General features: G+C 44.8%; 1 protein-coding gene across 4 annotated transcripts; it reads right to left on the bottom strand.

Annotated features, from left to right (window-relative positions):
• Window positions 1-170: 170 nt before the first annotated feature.
• znf106a (zinc finger protein 106a) lies at window positions 171-18382 on the bottom strand. 4 transcript variants are annotated; one of them, XM_031579713.2, is made up of 22 exons: window positions 18193-18382; window positions 15894-15991; window positions 14684-14745; window positions 12748-12942; window positions 9734-11587; window positions 9016-9433; window positions 8858-8927; window positions 8502-8656; window positions 8301-8361; window positions 7634-7987; window positions 6490-7309; window positions 6133-6179; window positions 5584-5735; window positions 5063-5197; window positions 4569-4685; window positions 4281-4472; window positions 4104-4166; window positions 3787-3906; window positions 3555-3626; window positions 3347-3418; window positions 3012-3158; window positions 171-2283 (listed from the first exon to the last, which is right to left on the bottom strand). In XM_031579713.2, exons 2-22 carry the CDS (start codon window positions 15954-15956, stop codon window positions 2227-2229), a joined length of 5226 nt encoding a protein of 1741 aa, XP_031435573.1. In that variant the 5' UTR covers window positions 15957-15991; window positions 18193-18382; the 3' UTR covers window positions 171-2226. The 4 variants fall into 4 exon arrangements, with proteins under 4 accessions (XP_031435573.1, XP_012681704.2, XP_031435574.1 ...); XM_012826250.3 differs by lacking the exon at window positions 18193-18382 and adding an exon at window positions 18028-18180; XM_031579714.2 differs by lacking the exon at window positions 18193-18382 and adding an exon at window positions 18028-18180 and having other exon boundaries at window positions 5584-5732.
• Window positions 18383-19402: the final 1020 nt, after the last annotated feature.

The following is a 19402-nucleotide window of genomic DNA, read 5'->3' as shown; positions in this document are numbered from 1 at the left end:
TGCTCTAAGGGTCGTCACTGGAATCCTCATTTCAGTCAGTGGAAAACATTGTATGTATTCAACATGGCAAAAAAAATGTAACAAACCGTGAACATCTCTTTTATTCCAGTCTTTTTTTTTTTTTTTTTTTTTTAATCTCTCAACAAATAAGTTCTTACAAAAACATGTTATAAGTTCACAGCATTTTAATGAACAAAATTCCGTCAAAGAAGAAACTCAGGAGGACTTGTTCAGAGAAAAAGTGAATGCTCAGCCCAGCGCTACACACCAGAAAAAACTCCCCAGAAAAGACCTCCAGTAATCAAGGTGACTGTTGGGGTCACTGGGTATAATATAGAAAAAAATAGTTGCAAGACATGGTATCAAACTCTGTGACAAACAATTAAGAATGTGCTAGAAAGGATCACTGGGTGTTTTAAAAGCTGTAAAATAGCTCCCTTAAAGTCACATGAAAAATGACTAAACATGAGACTGCATCCAATTACAGCTACTCATGGTGGCAGTAGAGTCCACCCTTGTGTGTGGTGGCAAATTTGAAAGCCATCGTTTGTGTGTGTGTGTGTGTTAGTTCTCGGGTTGAGGTATGGCATGGGAGAGGATCATGGTACTTTGTACTTCCAACCACTTCCCTTTTGAATCACCTCCACTGACAACCTCCGTCACAAACACTACACAACTAGAAACACCTTCCTGCTGGCACAGAGCCAAATGGTATCGTCCCACACTTCTTGTCAACACCAACACCAAAATAAAAAACAAAAAAACAAAACTGTAAAATTCAGACCACATACAAAAACAATTACCCCAAATATGTAGGAATAACAGTTTAAAAATACCTCCCATTCCACTGATACAAACAGAAAGCCATGAAACATCACCACAAGTTAAATGTGGTTCTTAGGCTCAAACACATTCACACACACACACACACGGTTCACACACACACACGGTTCACACCTGGATAAGCAAAAAATGCCCGTTCACTGGACACCCTCACTGCAAACTCAAGTCCTTCAGAGATAAATCCACAGACTGAAATCACTACACAGTGCACACCACAGTCCCCTACCAGTTTGCTTCTCGGTGAACACTACCACTTCTCTCAACTTAGAAGCACTCAACCGGCCGAGAAACTAAACCTATTAAAAAATCTTTAGGTGACAAAGTTTTAGTTAGAAAAATAAACTCAAATTTAAATGCCTAAAATTGTCAACACCACCATACAGTATTCTACTGTATTTGAAAAAGACCACTTGAAAATTAGGGGAGGGGGGGCCAAAACCAAAAACATTCTCAAAGCACCTTGGGATTTTGTATATTCTCTCCAAGAGGTACCACTGACCCTGGATAAAGTCACAACATAGTTGCTCAACAACATACACAAGTACCATGCTTTGACAACTCACAATACTCCAACTAAAAATATATCCCTAAACCCATGCCATATGCATTGTTTAAGAATGGAATAGCACACGGAAAAAAACAAAAAACAAATAAAATGTTAAAGTGTGTGTGTGCAGCTGGGAGAGCAAACTCTTCAACCAGGTCCTAAGTTTCATTCAATAAAGTCATCATCTTTTATAGTCATTGTTTCTTCTTATTTTGGTCAGTTATTCTTTTGATCTTTCATATGCACATAATCATGTAAGATCAGATTAGAATCAACATATGTAGGAAAAGATCAGACATACTGTCCAGAAACTGATTCACAACATCCCTTTTCAGGAGAAATGGTCAGAGAGTTGCTATGGCAATAGAAGGTGTGCAGGCTCTGGCCTTTCTCCCACAGAGAGTATACGGTATAGGAGGACATTAGAGACAGACATGGAAGATATGTGACATGAGAGTCTCTAAAACTGATCAACCAAAACACAAACTCCTCCACTGAGAAGGCAAGACTTCATGCCTTTGAAAAAAGCACTTCTCTGCTATTATTTCAAAACAATTTTTTTCCCCCACAAGACAAAATGTGCCCACCAGGAGGTCCCCAGCTGGATTATCCAGAGAAGTCTCAATAGTTGAGCCTGGCACTGTCATGGTCTGTCTGAATCCCCCCCTCTCAGTGGAGACTGTTGGTGTCTGGTGACAGAAATACAAGATGGAGGAGCAAGAGCTCCAGTATCGAGCTTGCTATGGGATCTTCCCAATATGGGAAAAGTAACATGAGGCTATGGGGGAGGGAGGCGGCTGTTAACCCCCCTCCTGCTGGACCTCAATTTTGGCCCCTCAAGGTTCCATTTTGCTGTCGTCCTCTGCATGCTTCTGCATGTGCTTCTCAAGACCCTACATGGGAGAAAAAAAAAGGGCAAAACACAAATCAGCCCTCAGTTCACCTACACTACACAGCAGAAATATACTGGTTGTATAATCAAAAACAAAACTATTGATTTATCATACTGTATTCTGAATTTGCAGTCACAGTAAAACAAATACTATTATAATAGTTTGTATAATTTAAGGTGCATCCCCCCAGACACTACCACACATGTATGGGCAGAGAAGTTCCTGTGCTATAGATCAGTGTTTCTCAACCACTGGGCAGAGAAGTTCCTGTGCTATAGATCAGTGTTTCTCAACCACTGGGCCCTATTTTGGTTTTATTTACTTGTTTGTTTGTTCGCTGTGCAAAATAGGCCTCGGCCTACTGCAAATAAATTCCTTTTGTCCAACTCTTTTGGATAATAAATCCCTTTTGACTGAAAATGCTCTGTGTGGTTTTATGTTGTTTTCTGGTGCACAATACAATGTTGATATTGCAATATCCAGAGTTAGATTTTTCTTGTATTAATTTTTAGGCTTCCACCTGTAGCAGCTGCTGATGGTGCTCTTTGTGACACATAACAATCGCTTATTAATTAGAATGGAATATAGATGAGCTAAAATAAGCGGGGTGTCTGTTGGGCCGCACCCTGTTACAAATACGAATAGGTGAGCCTTGGAGTAGAAAAGGTTGAGAACCCCTGCTATAGATAATGGATGTTAAAGTTGGCTGTGGGCCTCTGTTGTCATACCTGCTTAGAGCCATTGCGGGCACTGAAGAAGCAGTCACAGTTCTTCCAGCGGCACTTGAGTGTCTGCAGGTTAGGCGTGGCGTGGTCCTGGAGCAGGTGCTGCTGAAGGTGCTCCATCACACCAAAGATCAGAGAGCAGCCGTGCCACTGCACACACACACACACACACACACACACACACACACACACACACGAACAGTACCTCAGCAGGGAGATCGATGGCTGTCACTGCAACACTGACAAGTTGAAGGCATTGCTCTAAGGTATTTCATGAAATGATGACACACGGACTTGTGCATAAACAAAGTTAGAAAATACACTCTCATCAGTCTTACCAAGCAGCGGTAATTTTGGATCAGGTTGAGCTTCACAGCTCGCACAGCCCCATCATAACAACCTGTGTAGATCTAAAGCACAGAGGAAATGAGTCACAATCCAACCAGTGCTATTAACAAGACTATTAACTATTTTTTTTTTTTTAAACAAAAAACACTGATAAGAGAAATAAGGAAGTGTAACACATTTTGTCTGCCATGGACTCACCATACTTTTGTGTATGACCATACACATCGTCATGTCCGAGTGTCCACCATACACTTGCAGCCGATCATGAGACTGCAGAACAGCAGAGGAAGTGTAAGACGACAAACAGTGGATAGTCCCCTACCAGTAGGTCTGCAGGCACTGTATACGCCTGGATAAAGCTGAACACTAAACACGGCAAGGGTCCAACTATCTGTTTTAATAAAATAATCTGATTCCCAGAGAGACTCACCTGAAGCTCATAGACCCGCACCAACTTATCCAAGCAGGCAGTCACCATTACTTTCCCCAGGATGGCCACCACAGTGACCGCATGGCTGTGGCCCTTATAGATGCGCACCAGCTCTCCTGTCTGAACACACCGATCAGAGAAGACGTGATGATGGGCTTTCGCTAGAAATATCCCACACCATAAAGTTCTTAAGTAAAGAATAAGACCTCAAAATGCATACATACAGAGTGGATAATATCAAAATTACAGTGATGGACTTTCATTTGATCTCATGTAGTGAGCACATCAAATGTTGCATGAAAGAATGGTAAACATACATGGATATTGTGCGCATGGACAGACTGGTCACTGGAACCACTGAAGACCAGATCATTCACAACCTGATGGAGACATTTGGACAGATCAGATTTGGCACAATAATAATAACAATAATAATAATAATGACACAAACACAAACTTCACCACCATCCAATACACACACACACATCCCTCACCTTCATGCAGAGCACAGTCTTGGAGTGTCCCTCCAGTGTGCGGAGCAGCAGTCCGTTCTTGGCGTCCCTGACACTGATGGTGCTGTCGTAGGAACCCACCAGCAGAATACGCCGCGCGCCCTCCTGTGCTGTCGCCAGGCAACTTACTGCCCGGGGCCCGTGACAGTCAAACACTTCCAGCTGCCGATTGGTCTGTTGGAAGAGACGAGACAGGAAGTCACCAACACCTAGTTACCCACCATCCAAGTTTTTTTACTTCTTCTAAACAGAGATGAACTGTGCTCTGACCTTGAGGCTGAAGGTCATCACTGATCCATTGGCCAGGCCTACAAACAGCACCTTCCAGCGGCTGTGCAGGCAGAGCACCCGGTCTGGCAGAGAGAGCTGCTCCACACATTCACCCGTCTGCAACAGAATAGAACACATAAGCAGTTAGATGAGGACAGCAGACGAGACAGTGGAGGAAGAAATGCTTAATGACTCTACTATAACCAGAGGTGGGGTGAGTAAGCAAAAGCTGTACTCAAGTAAAAGTACTGTTACTTCATAATAATAATAATAATAATAATAATAATAATAATAATAATTAGTAGATGTAAAAGTACTCATCAAACTGATGTAGTGAGTAACTTCATATGATGTTCTATTAGCCTATCTATTATGTATTACATTCAAATGTGTTGTGATTCACAAAATGTAAAAATTTTAATGCACAACATAAAATAAAAAATGAATAAAATAGGGAAATGTCTGGCAGCAGACTGTGCAGGAGGGTGCCTTACCCTGAGGCTGTAACAGCGGACAGTCTGATCACTGGAGCCAGAGTACAGACGTGGGGCCAGACCAGGCCCCGACGACAACAAGATGCAGTTCACCTTGGAGCTGTGACCTTCAAACACGCTCACGCACTGACGAGTCTGCCGGAGACAATTCACAATTACAAGAGAAACCGCCGTGAATGTTAACATTTTCTCTGACACGATACCAACTTCATAGGGGCTTGTGTTGGCACTGGTCCCTCCACTGGTACCTGTATGGGCTCACACAAACTAACATGGCAGTGTGAGGGGGAAGGCGAGAAAAGTGAACTGCCTGATAGGAATCAAACAGGATGTTGGAACAGTGGTACAGGAAGTAGAGGAGTCATTGCTAGTTCGATTCCCCACTCCTCCTTACCAAGTGTGTAAGTGTCCTTGAGCAAGACACTGAACCCCTAACTGCTCCTGATGTATAAATGCAATTTCCTTGTACGTCGCTTTGGATAAAAGCGTCTGCTAAATGACTAAATGTAAATGTAACTCACGCTGAGACAGAAGGCTCGTATGGTTCGGTCCCCAGAGCAGGTGTACAGCAGCCCCTCGTGGATCTGCATGTCATGCACCGCCTCCTGGTGGCCCTCGAACATGCCCTCCGTCGGCTCCGCTTTCTGCTCCTCCCCCGCTTCACACACACCTGCTGAGAGCACATTCAAAACACACGTATAAGGGTTCATGCACACCCCACACACATGACCATACAACGACGGCTGCTGACATTCCCATCCAATGGTTGTGCCCTTTCCTTAGCTGCCATGTCACTTTGTCTTTGCTCGTCCATATACAGACATATGTGTAGTGTCTATGGAGAGGAGTTAAATGTTTCATTCATCAGGATCTTCCTGACACACTGTCCACCCTAATGAACTGCTTTCAAATTCTGCGTATTAGGTCATATCTCAGCTCTAAGAATACCTTGCCCTTTAAAGTCATCCAGGGTCTATTCAAAGCATAATATGATTCTGTTACTTGTTCAATCATCGCCTGGGTTTAGTAGAGATGAGAATCAGAAGTGTTAACTTCCTGATGAGACCTACCTGCTGAACTTTTGCGCAGCCTCCCAGCCAAGACAGTCGAATATTTTCTGGAACCAAGAACATTAAAAGAATGTCAAGAATAATCTGCATTTGCAAACTTCTTCATCTTCCAGTCTGCATTCCTATTCTATAACTGTCTGTAAAATGACCCCACATAAAAGTTCAAAGTACAAGCACATGACCAGCACCCCGTCCCTCCTCATCAACATTCCAAAATGAAAGGCATTCTCAGGCTAACAAGTTCAGGCGACTCAAGTTCTCATGCGGAGATTACATTACAGTTCTCATGGCAGCATGACGTCTTTTCCCAATGACAACATTTGCACACTAAACTCAACCTATGGCAGTGATCCTTACTCGTCAGTCTTGACGGCGGCGCTGGCTTTTGGCATCTCACTGGTGGAGGTCACCTCATTGCAGGCCACCTTTGGCAGCTCTTCTTTGGTGCGAACTTCAGGCATGGCTGGGACTTGGCAGCACGTGTTGGCAAGAGAGGTGGCCTTGGCTGCCCCCACCTCCATCTTCACATCCTCTTGGTCTGATATGTCGATGCTGATCACCTCGTCGACCGCTGCTGCTGCTGCTGCTGCTGCTGCTGCTTGATGCAGCTCCACCATCTCAAGCTCTGAGGAGTCGGAGGCATGCAGCTTCAACTGCGTGAGGGTAGGTGGAGAACTCCTCGCCGTGGCGAGACCCTCGGCAGACTCCCCTTTGACCCCACTGTCATGGTTGCCGTTGTTCTCCTCCTCCTGCTGCTGCTGCTGCTGCTTGTCTATGGAGGGTGAAGTGGAGGTGCTGACGTGGGAGCCGCTGGCTCGCCGCCTGGGCCTCAGTTTGCGCATGAGTGTCCTGGACGCCGGCAACTCGCGCTCTGACTCCGAGTCACTGTTTTCCATCGGTGGGCTGGTGCCCTGAGCCTGGCGAAGCATGCGCTTCTTCTTCAACTTGCGCACCTTCTTCACGGCCTTGGCCTGCTCTAGCTGAGTCGGAGGGCAGAGGCCGGAGCCTTCGGCCAGCAGCGGCTGTGGCAGGGTGGCATCCAGGGCGCGGGAGCTCCTGCGGCTGGATGCGGTAGAGCTCTGAAGCATGGGGGCACAGCTGGACAGGGCAGCGCTGAGGTCCGCGCTTGACCGACGAAGCTCCACCATCTCGACTGATGTACACTGAAGGTCCAGACCTAATTAGGGATAGAAAAAAACTTGAGGCTTGAGCTTGAGGCACGTTCAATCACCGTGCAAGTTTTAGAAGCGTCCTATTTAAATATGTTCTGAGACTGTCTATACATAAATTAAGAAGTAATGATGGGTGCAAAAATAATCCTACAACAACAAATAAGAAAATAAGAGAACACACGGTGTTACACTATCATCACGTCACGGGGCTCTACTTGTACGGTACTTCAGCACAATGTGCTTTTAAGAAGTGTATTTCATTTTGGTTCTTACATGGAAATATTATTCAACACCAAGACCAAACATTGTGAAGGCAGAGTAGGTAATACCTGAGAGCGGTGCAGTGAAGGCGGGGATCTCTGGCGTGGTGCTATGGAGCTTTGGTACAGGGCTCTGGGCTGACTCCATCACTTCAGGGACGGTGCAGGGGGAGAGGGGCTCCAGCTTGATGACTAAGGTCTGGGTGGTGGTGGTTGGAGTGGGCTGGGCAGGGGAGAGGGGCGAGAGAGGAGCAGCAGCATGGTTCTGGCACACAGGCTGGCCCTGGTTAAAGGCAGGAGTTTCAGGCAAGGGGGAGAATGGAGAGGAAGCAGCTACTGCCATGGAGATGGCTGCTGTTGGCACCTTTCCAGGGATCTCTTCAACGCTCGATCTTCTGGGAAAACTTGTGTGCTGCAAGTCATCTACAAAAAACAAAGTATTTTGTTACATACCACCATGTCCTAAAGAATTTTGCATGGGGCGACAGTGGTACAGTGGTAGAGAAGTCGTTTAGTAATCAGAAGGTTGCTAGTTCGATTCCCTGTCGAAGCGTCCTTGAGCAAGACACTGAACCCCTAATTGCTCCTGATGTGCAGTGTGCCATCAGTGTAAATGTAAAATGTGTATACATTGTAAGTCGCACATATGTAAGTCGCTTTGGATAAAAGCGTCTGCTAAATTACTAAATGTAAATGTAAATTTCATGAGAATACATCATGTTCATATGCAGTTTACCTTGCATTCCTTTGAGAATATCAATGCGGCGTGTTCTCAGTGTGCTCATCTCCATTGTAACCTGAAAATGTCAATACAGCATTGAGGCAGAGCATCCTTAACGACTTTACAGATGAGACTATAACTTGCACTGGAATCTTCAGATACAGCAGGTATTTCCCTGAGAAATTGCACATGGAGCCTGAGGTAGGAGAAGCATACCTGCTGTTTGACCACCAGGAGGCGCTGGACCTCCATGTATGCAGCCTGAAGGGCAGCACGAGCTTGGATCAGATTTTGGTCCACTCCCTGCAGAGCCCCGTTCAACTCTTCTTCTCTCAGGGAAACAGCCAATAACTGGTCCACATGAGAACGCTCTACAGAGACATGAATAGATTGTGAAAAATAGGATGTAGAAGACTTGGAAGACTCAACATAGTGGCACAGCGCTTTCAAATCAAAGGTTGCATAGCTCCAGTGTCAAGTTTGCTACAAAAGCAATGCACCATTTAATGGAGCAATATTTCAAGTATAATGAACTCACACATTGAGTGCATGAAATGACACTAGCGACGTACCTTTCTTGCCCTTGAGTTTTCTTCTCTTATTCTTTCTCTCGGCACATGCCATTTCCACAGTGGGAACCTCCTGCCAGAAGAAGAGAGTAAACATGGTGTAAAACCTGCCATTAACTAGCAACAACTATTGAGAGCACTGTAGAAACAATTCAACTTACCCCTGCTGCTCTTCTCTTTTTCCCTCCACTGTGACACTCATTCAGCTCCGTTCCCGACATGCAGCTGCTGTCTCCCTCCACAGACTCGGGAGCCTGGGCCCTGGCGTCCTTTGCGGCTTGGGTCGGCCCCGGAAGAAGCTCCGTGAGGTTCTGTCCTGGGATTTCTTTGGGTCCCGGGTCAGACTGGCTGAAGCTCGGTCTGGCATCTCTAACATTGCTGGGTGTGGAGAACAGTGACAGGCTGGCGGAGGTGCGATCGGGGGCAAGGCTGCTCTCTGATAAGCTGCGCTTGCGGGATGGAAGGGGAGCCAGGCTGCTGCCCAACAGGGATTCCCAATGGTATCCTTCACAAAGGGGCTCTTCTCCCTCCATTTGAGCAGCATTCTCCTGTTCATTAGACACCATCTCGATGCCAAACCTGAACAGTCAAAGCAAGTGACAGTTGAGTCTTCACAAGACAATAAATGTTGCACGGAAATATAACAGACAAGTAAGGCTTAGTGTTCCCCGTTTACCGTTTTTTGACATATGGATAAACCCCCTCATCGACTTTAAATGGAGAAAACAGGAAACAACCTTTCTGTGACTGGTCTACAGTTTATTATAAGATACAAATAAACCTTGCGAATGGTGTTTTTGATTTTGTGTATTTAATTAAAGATTTACCAATCTTTATATTTCTCTATACTCCCAAAACACCTCAAACCCTCAAATGTACCTGGGTAAACCTTTGCCTTTCTCCTGTTTCTTCCTGCTGACCTCCTGGTACACCTGGTCCCAGTTGACATTGCGTCGTGACCCTGTGGAACTGATGAGCTCTCTTAGGATGGGCTTCAAACCGGAGTCCTTCTCAGCCTCATTCTTACGTGTGCCACTCACATTGCGGATTCGCCGTGCAATGTTCAGATTGGGTTCATGCCCAGGACCGGCCTTCCCTTTAGTGGTGATGTGTCGGCTCAGGTCCCGCTTGAGGCAAGCAGGCAGTGCCAACTTACTCAGACTGGGCACTGTGGCATTGCCATCACAGGGCGCTTGAGTGCTTGCATCCCCTCTCTGTGTGTTACTATCAGAGCTGAAGCCCTCGTCCGCTGTACGCAATGCCTGAGCTGTAGCAATCATGCTTTCGTCCTCTTCTTCTTTCACTTCCTCCTCATCCTCTCGGTCAGCAGTGGAGGTACTAACTTGCACAGACTGTAGGGACATGCATTCGGTCTGGCTTGAAGCATAGCTGCTGCCAGGTGGGCATCTATCAGCAGCAGAGTCCCCTTCAGAGACAGGTAGTTCAATCTGACAGTTGGCACTCTTTCCTTGGTCTTGGTCGGCTTCACTCCTGGTGCTCGGCACACACTCATCAAGCTCCTGAATGTGCAATACCGTCTCAGTGCTCTGCTCTCTCCAGGGTTCTGCAGAGGGTCTCTTGTCCAGAAGAGTCTCTTTGGCTTTTCTTAGCATGTCAGAGAGCAGACGCTCTTGCTCTGTAGCGGAGGCTGTGCTTCCACTAGCGGGACTTAAGACTCCTGACTCTTCGTGTCTGGTTGTTCTGAGGTGAACGGAGTCCTGACTGGATGTTCGACTGAGGTCAGCCCTGGAGGAGTAGGGTAGAGGTGCTTTCTCCATGTGCTCTGTTGGCCTTTCAACCTTCTTATTGCTGCAGGGTGAAGTGGTAGTTGGGCTTTCACTGGTGGTGCTTTCACTGGTGGTGCTGCCACTGTTCTGGTGAAAACTCTGGTGCCTTATCTTTCTATAATCTTGGTCCAAGTTGTGATGTTCTGAGGGCAGATGCTGTCTAGATCGCAGGTGCCACTCTGGGTGCCTACCGCCACGGCCTGGATCATTCTCCATGGAGGAACTCTGACCATCCACCAAAGGTGGTACGTCATTAAGTTTGGACGATGGGTATGGCGCCCAGCGATAATGCTTGTCTGCCTTTGGACCAGGTCCTTTGTTCTGATCTAGTTCTCCACTTGAACCTTCCCTGCTGTGGTATCCTTTCCTTGGACCATCCTGCCCCCGGGGATACTTCGGGTTGTCTCTTCCTAAAGACTGTGCCGACTTAAATGACTTAAGGGATTTGGTGGAGAGATCCCTGGAAGACTCAGGCTGCTGCCCCACTTGTAGAGGTTCCTTAGGTGGTCGCCACCATTTGTCTCTGCTATTGCCTCCCTCCCTACCACCCCAGTTCTTACCTCTGAGATACTCAGGATTTCCCCTGTAGTCATTCTGCCTGCCACCATGGCTGCTGGCTTGCCCAGGCAGGGTACCTCCAGAGCAATCCGCTCTGCTCCAGTTTTGGAAGTTAGGTGGCTCTTCTGCATGCCATGTTGCACTTTTGCTATGTCTGCTTTGGTGGTGGTGCCAGCCGCCTCTGTCTGAGTTGCCGCCTCCCCATGCCTTCTGCCAACTTGACATGTCCCCCCACCAGCCTCTAGGGGGCGGAGGCACCTCAGAGAAGTTCCAATCCCATGTTGCCTTGTTCTGACGAAGCCATGGCTTTGACCCGCGGCGCTCCTGTTGCTGCCGCTTCCTCTGTTCTTCTTCCTCACGCTCCTGTCTGGCCGCAGTTTCCTGTAACCTGGGTAAAAGAACAACCATTCACAACAGTCACAAGTTAGTGACTACACCCAGAGATAAGAACAGAGACCTATAAAGTTTGGTCTCTGTCTGCAACAAAGCCTTCCCAGCAGCGATATTTTGTTATAAAGACTGCAGAAGGGAGGCGTGATACTGCAGTACCATGTGTCAAGAGAAAGAATGAAAGTGAACCATGTGCCATCGCCAAGAGAGTCTGACCTCATGGGGCTGATCAGAGAAGGATAGACTTTGGCATGTGACAACACAGCAGCTGCACCCAAACTCCTGTTTGTGACAATCACACAACCCCACTACCCTCCCCCACTACAAGCACAGGATGTCGAACAACTTTCTCTGCCAAATGTAACCTTCATGTAAATTTCATAAAAAGGTACAGTATGAAAGGCACAGAAAAATATTCACTTTTACTTGTAAATCCTTAATAACTTTAAATGAGGAACTGTGTAGCTTTAAAATATGCAGACACGGAACCAAACAAGAGGATACAGTTATTGAGGCTTTTATCAGGAACATGGATTGTTCCTGATATTCAGTGGCAAACAGCCCCACCTCAAATTAAATTATTTTGCATTGCATAATATTTTAGAGAAGTGGTGGCTTCCTTTTCTTTCTTCAATAGTATTTTCATTCATTCACCCGTACTAAAAATGTTTTGCTTAAATACAATAATTTCTCTTGAAAGAATTCAAATGTTTTAAATCTTTACTATATGGTGCATAGAGCCCGGTGCTCATGCCAAGGTGAGATGATATGTATAGAATATAGGCTGTTTAGGGCTCAGTCTCCTGCCACCTGACATCTAACTCCAGAGTCGGCCCTGTTTTGCAGCACGGTCTAATTTAGAATCGAGCGCCATGACGCATGCAGGAAACTTCCAGCACAGCCACAAGACGGCACAGTATCAGCCGCAGTTTTGTTAACTCCTTGTTTGCATGTGTACAGAGGGGGCAACACACTGCAGTTCTGAACAGATACCAAATGTTGCCTTCTAATGTATTTACTGCTTAACAAAATAAGGATAAAAATAAAAAATGATAAATAATACAAAATAATGGATATAAAAAGTACAGAACAGTTAAGAAAAAAGCATGCCATAAATCATAACCGACAGCTGGACACAGAATCAGACTTGAACGGTACCTTATGAGCTCCCTGCGTTTCTCTATGAGCTGCACCAACTCCTTGTCGAAATATTCCTCCTCCTGGTCACTGGCTCTGGTCTGCCGCTCGTGAGCCTCCACGCACTGCTTATGGACGGGGCTGGAGATGTGGTCGGCGTAGTCCGTCAGGCCCTTCACCTTCACCCCACACACCCGACACTCATGGCCACAGTCCCTGGGGACGGAGGGGGACATCGGGCGGTCAATGTAACCTTCCGGCATGTCTATCTGCTGCTTCCCACGGCTCTCTCGGTCAGGTATGGTTAGACTTTGCTTGACTTATCAAACAGCCAATTCAAAAACAAAAGGTTTTGCAAAGTAACAAAGAAAAAATAGAGAGATTCAAAAAGACAAAGCGAAGATTCCAACACTTGGCAATTTCCATGAAAAACAAAACAAACGAAAATATCTTCCTTCAATGAGATCAGGAGGCAAACACACTTCAAACTGAAAAAAGGCAAAAATTCAAAACTCCCCCCAAAAAATTTAAAAGAAAAAACAAAGCTGGGTCTTCTTGATCGAACAAGGCTTTGTGCAGCGTTCTTTGGGAGTGGCGGGGTGATGCAAACAGGCCAAGGCTGCCTTCATGCCTGGCGCATGCCGGATGTTGAGCGAAGACTGCTGTTGCTGGAGTGTGGCGCTTTTAGCCTGGCAGTGCGGAGAGGAGTGGTGACCAGGCCTCTCAGTGGCAGCCGGAGGCCGGAGCTCTAGCACGCTGTCATGGTGGTGTCTGTCCGCCTGGCTCTGACAGCTGCTGAAGGGCAGCGTCTGCTATTCTTTCATCCCTGGCTCTGCTTTTCCTTCAGCTGCCCCTCCTTCACTCTCTCTCTCGCTGTCTGCCTTCCTCTCTCTCTCTCTAACTTGCTCCCTCTCCCCTTTTCCCCTACATCTCCCTCTCCTTCAGAGAGCTTTAGGAACAAGCAGCCAATCCGGCATTAGCTGCAATCTGAGCTTGCTGCAGCTGTACCAACACCCCTAAACCCATCCCTTCTCAAGTTCCCCTCTAGAATGCCACTCTGGTGCAGTGATGAGGGAATGCCGGTATTTGGGCAGTGTGTCTCTCCAAAAAGTGTGTCATGGCATCGAGCCCATTTCAAGCCCTGCCTGTTTAATTGTCTGTTCTGCAGTGTCTGTTTTTTGATGTTATCTTCTAAATCCATATTTAAAATGGTATAAATACAGCAATATTACAATTGAATTATGCACTGAATGGAATTAAATCCAAAAGGTCTCATCTATAAGCATTATTTTTCTGTTTGAAATATGCACAGAACAGTTTCAGACAGCCAAGTTCTCTTCTCTGCACAAGAGAGGGTACAGCTGCTCAAAAACTACACATTACCCTTGACTCTTACAGATATCCCTGGAGGTGAAAATTAAATCTGCTTAAAATGACTTCAGAGTGTCACAAGTTCTGCATGAAAACACACCACCCCCACCCCACCCACACCTTATCATGACATTTCACTCATTCAAATACTTGTCAGTGATCTCTCCAACAGACATTTGAGATAGCCAGTTATCATGAGTATCCCTCGCCTGTTGTTCCAATGGTATAGTGCCTATATATAAGCTGGAGCAGACAGCTGCCCTAGTTCTCCCCAGAATAACCAACGAGGCACGTGTCTACCAGCACACGTGCTCCATAGTTTCCATACTAAGTTCCATAAAGCACAAGACAAAACAGACCAACCATAAAAAAGACAACATGAATTACATCCGCATGACAGCAAATGACCTTGCCTCTACCTGGTCTTCATTGGGATCATCAATGAATGCCAATGGATTTCTAAATGGTCCAGAGATTGGTGGACTATAGAGCTTGTTGAGTACACCCAGAAGGGAGAGAGGGTGTTACATTGTTATCCAAAAGTGGCCTAATGTGTCTAGCCTTCACAAATCCTGTAAAAACTCACCGGCCCCTCAGATTTTCCAGCTCTCTGTGATGCAGCATGCTCCTCATGTGCTCGTCCATTTCCTAGAGACAAACAAGGACAGATAGGCTCATAGAGACTCCTCTCAACCACCATTCTTATGCTATATTGTTAACTCGTAGTTGTCAAGCTGTGTCTTGTAGAGTGTGTTTAGGAGAGCTTTTCAAGGCAGGAAATATGGAAAATGTGATTAACCTTCCACAGGCACGATGCTTTGAGAAAAGGAAAACCTGCTGAAGACTAAGGTTGGACAGTTGGACAGTCTGGTTCTGTCATCTTTTCCTAATCACACTTTGATGGAAAAATGTGAAGGAAAATTCATAAAGATGTAGGAAAAGACCACTGTGGCGCTACGATAATCCAACTGCACTTAGACTAGGCTACTAATTATGCAAAGGCAGATGGTATTGCTGTGGGTCACGTTGATCGGTTGTTGATACTGCTGCAAATAATTGTGGGGTAGTACTCGGGCTGAACGATTAATTGCATTTGCGATTTAATCGCGATATGATAGAACGCAATTTTCTAACCGCAACGTTCGCGATTAAAAAACGTGGTCTTTAAAAAGATGGTACATTTTGCACACAGTGTTTAAAAAGTGCATGCCTAGTGTTTATACTTAAAATGACTTTTTTAAATTTACTTAAATGCACAGTGGCAAAGCCACCGATTTGTTCTTGTTTCTGTAATGAGCAGTTAAATAAAAATGTAAAATGTGGGAAAGAATATTTTACACTAAATGTATCTAATATTGTGTTGGTCATATTTAAAATCATTCATTATGTTTTGTTGGGGAAAAAAAGAGGATAAAAAAAATCGCATATTAAATCGCAATCGCAATATTTTGGTAAAAAAATCGCAATTAGATTATTTTCCCAAATCGTTCAGCCCTAGGTAGTACCATCTCCTTTCCTTTCGTAAAGGATGATCCAGTGTACCCTATACTATAGGAGATACGGAAGGTGGCACTAAAGCCCTCAATTAGGAACCTTAGAGTGTCATTCCACTCAATTAGGAAACTTCCAAAGCAAAAAAATACTATAAAAACGGGGCCTATAATTGCTGAAAGTTGCTGAACAGCTCCAGCATGTTAGTAACAACAAAAGACAAAATAAGAGGGTTATGTTAGGCCTCTCTGCTCTTAGGGTAGGTGCAGGTTCAAGAAAACCAAATTGAATTTGGCTATATTTACCTGCTTGGAGCTGTAAACTATTTCACACAGAATGCACTTCTTTTCTTTCCCCATGGTGGCCATGTCTCGAGGTCACTCCATACTTAGTAAAAACAAATCTGGACAGAGAAGAAAGCAAGGGAGCAAGGGGATTAATAATTGTTCTACATGGACATAGGATATATATATACATACAAACAGACATACAAAAGATTACATTGCCTCACATCATGTTTACCAAGGGGCCGAAGCTAACTTGAAAAGAGTATCTCTATGGGAGACTGCAACCTCCATTAGTGGGACTAGGACATGACCGTTACGGTTTCACCATCCCCCAACTGCCCAACAAGTCTGGCATCCCTGAGGAGAGTTCATTCTGGACTGTGGGCTAATTCAGGCCTGCTGATAGTGCAGCACCGTGGCCAAAGGCTGGCCTTTACCATTGCAGAGTTGTGTCTGAGCAAGTTTAGGTTGTTATCACCAGAGGTTACGTAAAAAGGGGAGAAGAACTTATTGCTGCTTGCAACAGACTAAATAAAGAAAAAAATGCATATGCACATGAAATGAGCTACGATTCATAAATGGGCCAAGGACTTTGACCTACACCTTTAACATCATTAGAACAGATGACTATGGGCTATAATATTTGCACGGATATAGCTATAACATTACTGCTGAAGTAAACAAGCGTGGGCAACTTTGATGTAATTCGGTAAAAGAGTGAGAGACTGAATACCCAAAGTAATGAGCTGGGTGAAATGTGTTATCATATAGCTGGTTCATGGCTAAAACCTTGATGATTGTATTCGATCATAAAAATGCACATGGATCAACCCTTACAGTATGAGTCTGCCTCTTACCCAGCAACGACAAAGGCAGTTATTTATGGCCCTCTGGAATGATGAGAGATCCTGCAGCCTAACACCCTCCCTACTCCAAAGAGAACGTCTGGCATGTAGTCTTGCTGCCCACTGACACACTTTGAAAGGAAATACTCCTCAGCTGACCCCACAAATGGCAGGGTGCTGTGCAATGACAGGAGTTGTATTACATTCAATAATCTGTCCAAGTAGAGCAGTAGCATGTAAAACTCCATCCCCCTGGAGTCTGTTTGCCATGGGCATACAGTTTGACTATGAGGATTGCGTATGAAATCCTGTGAACGGGAGGGCAAAGGTGTCTAAAGACAATCTACTCTCCCGCTAGATCGGTTTGTTTACCAACAAATCATTGTCTGCCAAGTTGAATTAACTTTACAGGCAGACAACCATTCTGCAAGTGGACAACTGTGGCAATGAACAGGCTAATATTTAAGTGGAGGCCAGCATATTTACCTAAGTAAACAACCCCATAGTTTTATTAGCAATGCAAAGCTGAAAAGCTGAAGTGTAATGAACAGCAGTTTACTGTGTGACCCGCCATAAACGCGGCGCATTCTCTATGTCAGAACACAGGCAGATGTTTATTTTGTAAGGTTAGCTATCTAGCTAGCGAAAGTTGGCTAAACACAGGACAGCGTTTGGTCGTTTGACAAAACACGACGACTAATGTTTCACGACGATGCACTGTAAATGCTGCAGGCAATCATGAACAAGAATTAACTTTCAATAGCACCAAGTAGAGCACAACTAACGTTAGCCAGGATAACGTATTGTTGTCTTAGCTAATACAGTAGCTCTTGCAATCCTAGCTAGGTTAGGCTAATGTAAGTCTATGAGACCAAGACCAAGTGAATTTATAGTTACAAATAAAGTATGAAATCTGAATTGCATTATTTAACATTATTATGCAACTTGAAAAACCTGGCTCGCCCAACTTTCTCGTGCTACGGGCTAGCTAGATCACGCTATATAACCACTAGAGAAGAGAGCTGTAAACGTAACTTGAGTAACGTTACCCATTGCAATCTTCAACAAAATATCAGGCAGATGAATTAGCTTGCACGCTGCAGTTTTTACCTATGCTGTGAAGATGATTGCCTAAAAGTATTTAATGACATTTACAATGAAATCAGTTCAGCGTCCAGCTAACGTTAACGGTCTCCCTAGCTTAGCCTAATGGCACTGTTAACAGATTAGCATAGCTACAATAAACAGATGTTCGACTTATGTTCTATCAACTTGATCTGGGGTGGGGAAGCATAATAAAGAAATACCTCTGTACAACAGCACATGTCCATCGATTTATTCCATAGTATTTTCCTTATAGTGAAGCACACTAACCAAGAAAAGTTCCGATTTGCTAGCTAACGTTAGCTAAACAGGCGAAGGGCTCTGGACCATAGACAGTAAAATGCGATTTGCGTCGAATCTGCAGTTACCTAGCAAAAATGTTTCTCACTTCCGGGTGTTTCAAGGGATTCCGCAGGAGATGGGCTATCAAATGGTGTAAAATTTGTGTTAAGAGTGTTAAGTCTGTTTCACATCTGAAACCCGCAACAATATCAGATTAAAACTATCTGTAATCGACGGTGAACTGCCATGCTCACTGAGCCGTCAATCAACTAAGTTCATTGTGTATTCATTCATGAACCCACGTTACGGAATAGTGAGGGCAAACCTCCGCCAGACAGTCAGTATGGGGATGGTAACGATGCACCGGTGTCTGCACCCCTCTCGAGGATATTGCAATTAAAATTGGTTTGCAGTCCTCCTTAACCTGTTGAAAGCAACGTTAGCTAACACGAAAAATAAATAGTAACCTACCTCTGACTTTTATTGTCGTTGTCATGCATTACTTATTACTTGCATATAATATTATATTCAGATTGATTCCACCTCTCTGAACTTCTTCAGGGATCTAACATTTGGGGAATAACCGCCATCCCAGTCGAGAAGGACAATTTTGTGGAAAAGAGCATAAGAATTGGGCATCTGTCCTACTTAACTTAACAAGTCATTTTTAAAACATTTCTCTGGATAAGCATTTTAGAACATTAAGGTAAAGTATTTCTGGGAGGTAACTGTCATTTCACTATTGGCAGTTTGTTGACATACATTACTTGAACCTGTTGGCAGCAACCTTACTTGTCTCCTGTCCTGTTCACCATAGAGGTCAAGTGTGTAGATAGTTTTCTGAATAGCATTTAGATACTGTAAGAAGTAGGTTTATGTAGACAAAGTGTAGGTAATTAGAAGGTAACTAGTAAGTGACTAGCTGGGACAGTCATAGTTCTTGCAGTTTATGAAAGGTGATTAAATTGAAGCCACCAAAATCCAATGGCAGCCTGTATTCCACACACCAGCCAGTTCTTTGAGGCTGCTGTCAACCAATGTCAAAAGCATGTCACATAGCAACAAATGCAATTTTTTAATAATCAGTTACCATTTCTCACCTCACATGGCATTGCTAACATTCAAGTGCATTTATTCTCATGACATGTAGCCATGCCTTCAGTTATACCTTGGAATGTCCATGTCGCACAACAGAATTTCTGTCTCCGCTCATAATCACTCCAGTTGTTGTGTGAGGTGGTGCCATAAAACATTACATAGTTCTAGCGAGAGGTGTCGTGCCCTGTCTACCAAAGT

Source organism: Clupea harengus, chromosome 14, assembly GCF_900700415.2.
Source record: "Clupea harengus chromosome 14, Ch_v2.0.2, whole genome shotgun sequence".
Classification (NCBI taxonomy): Eukaryota; Metazoa; Chordata; class Actinopteri; order Clupeiformes; family Clupeidae; genus Clupea; species Clupea harengus.
Note: the sequence above shows the minus strand (reverse complement) of the source record. Positions and strands in the feature narration are given on the sequence as shown.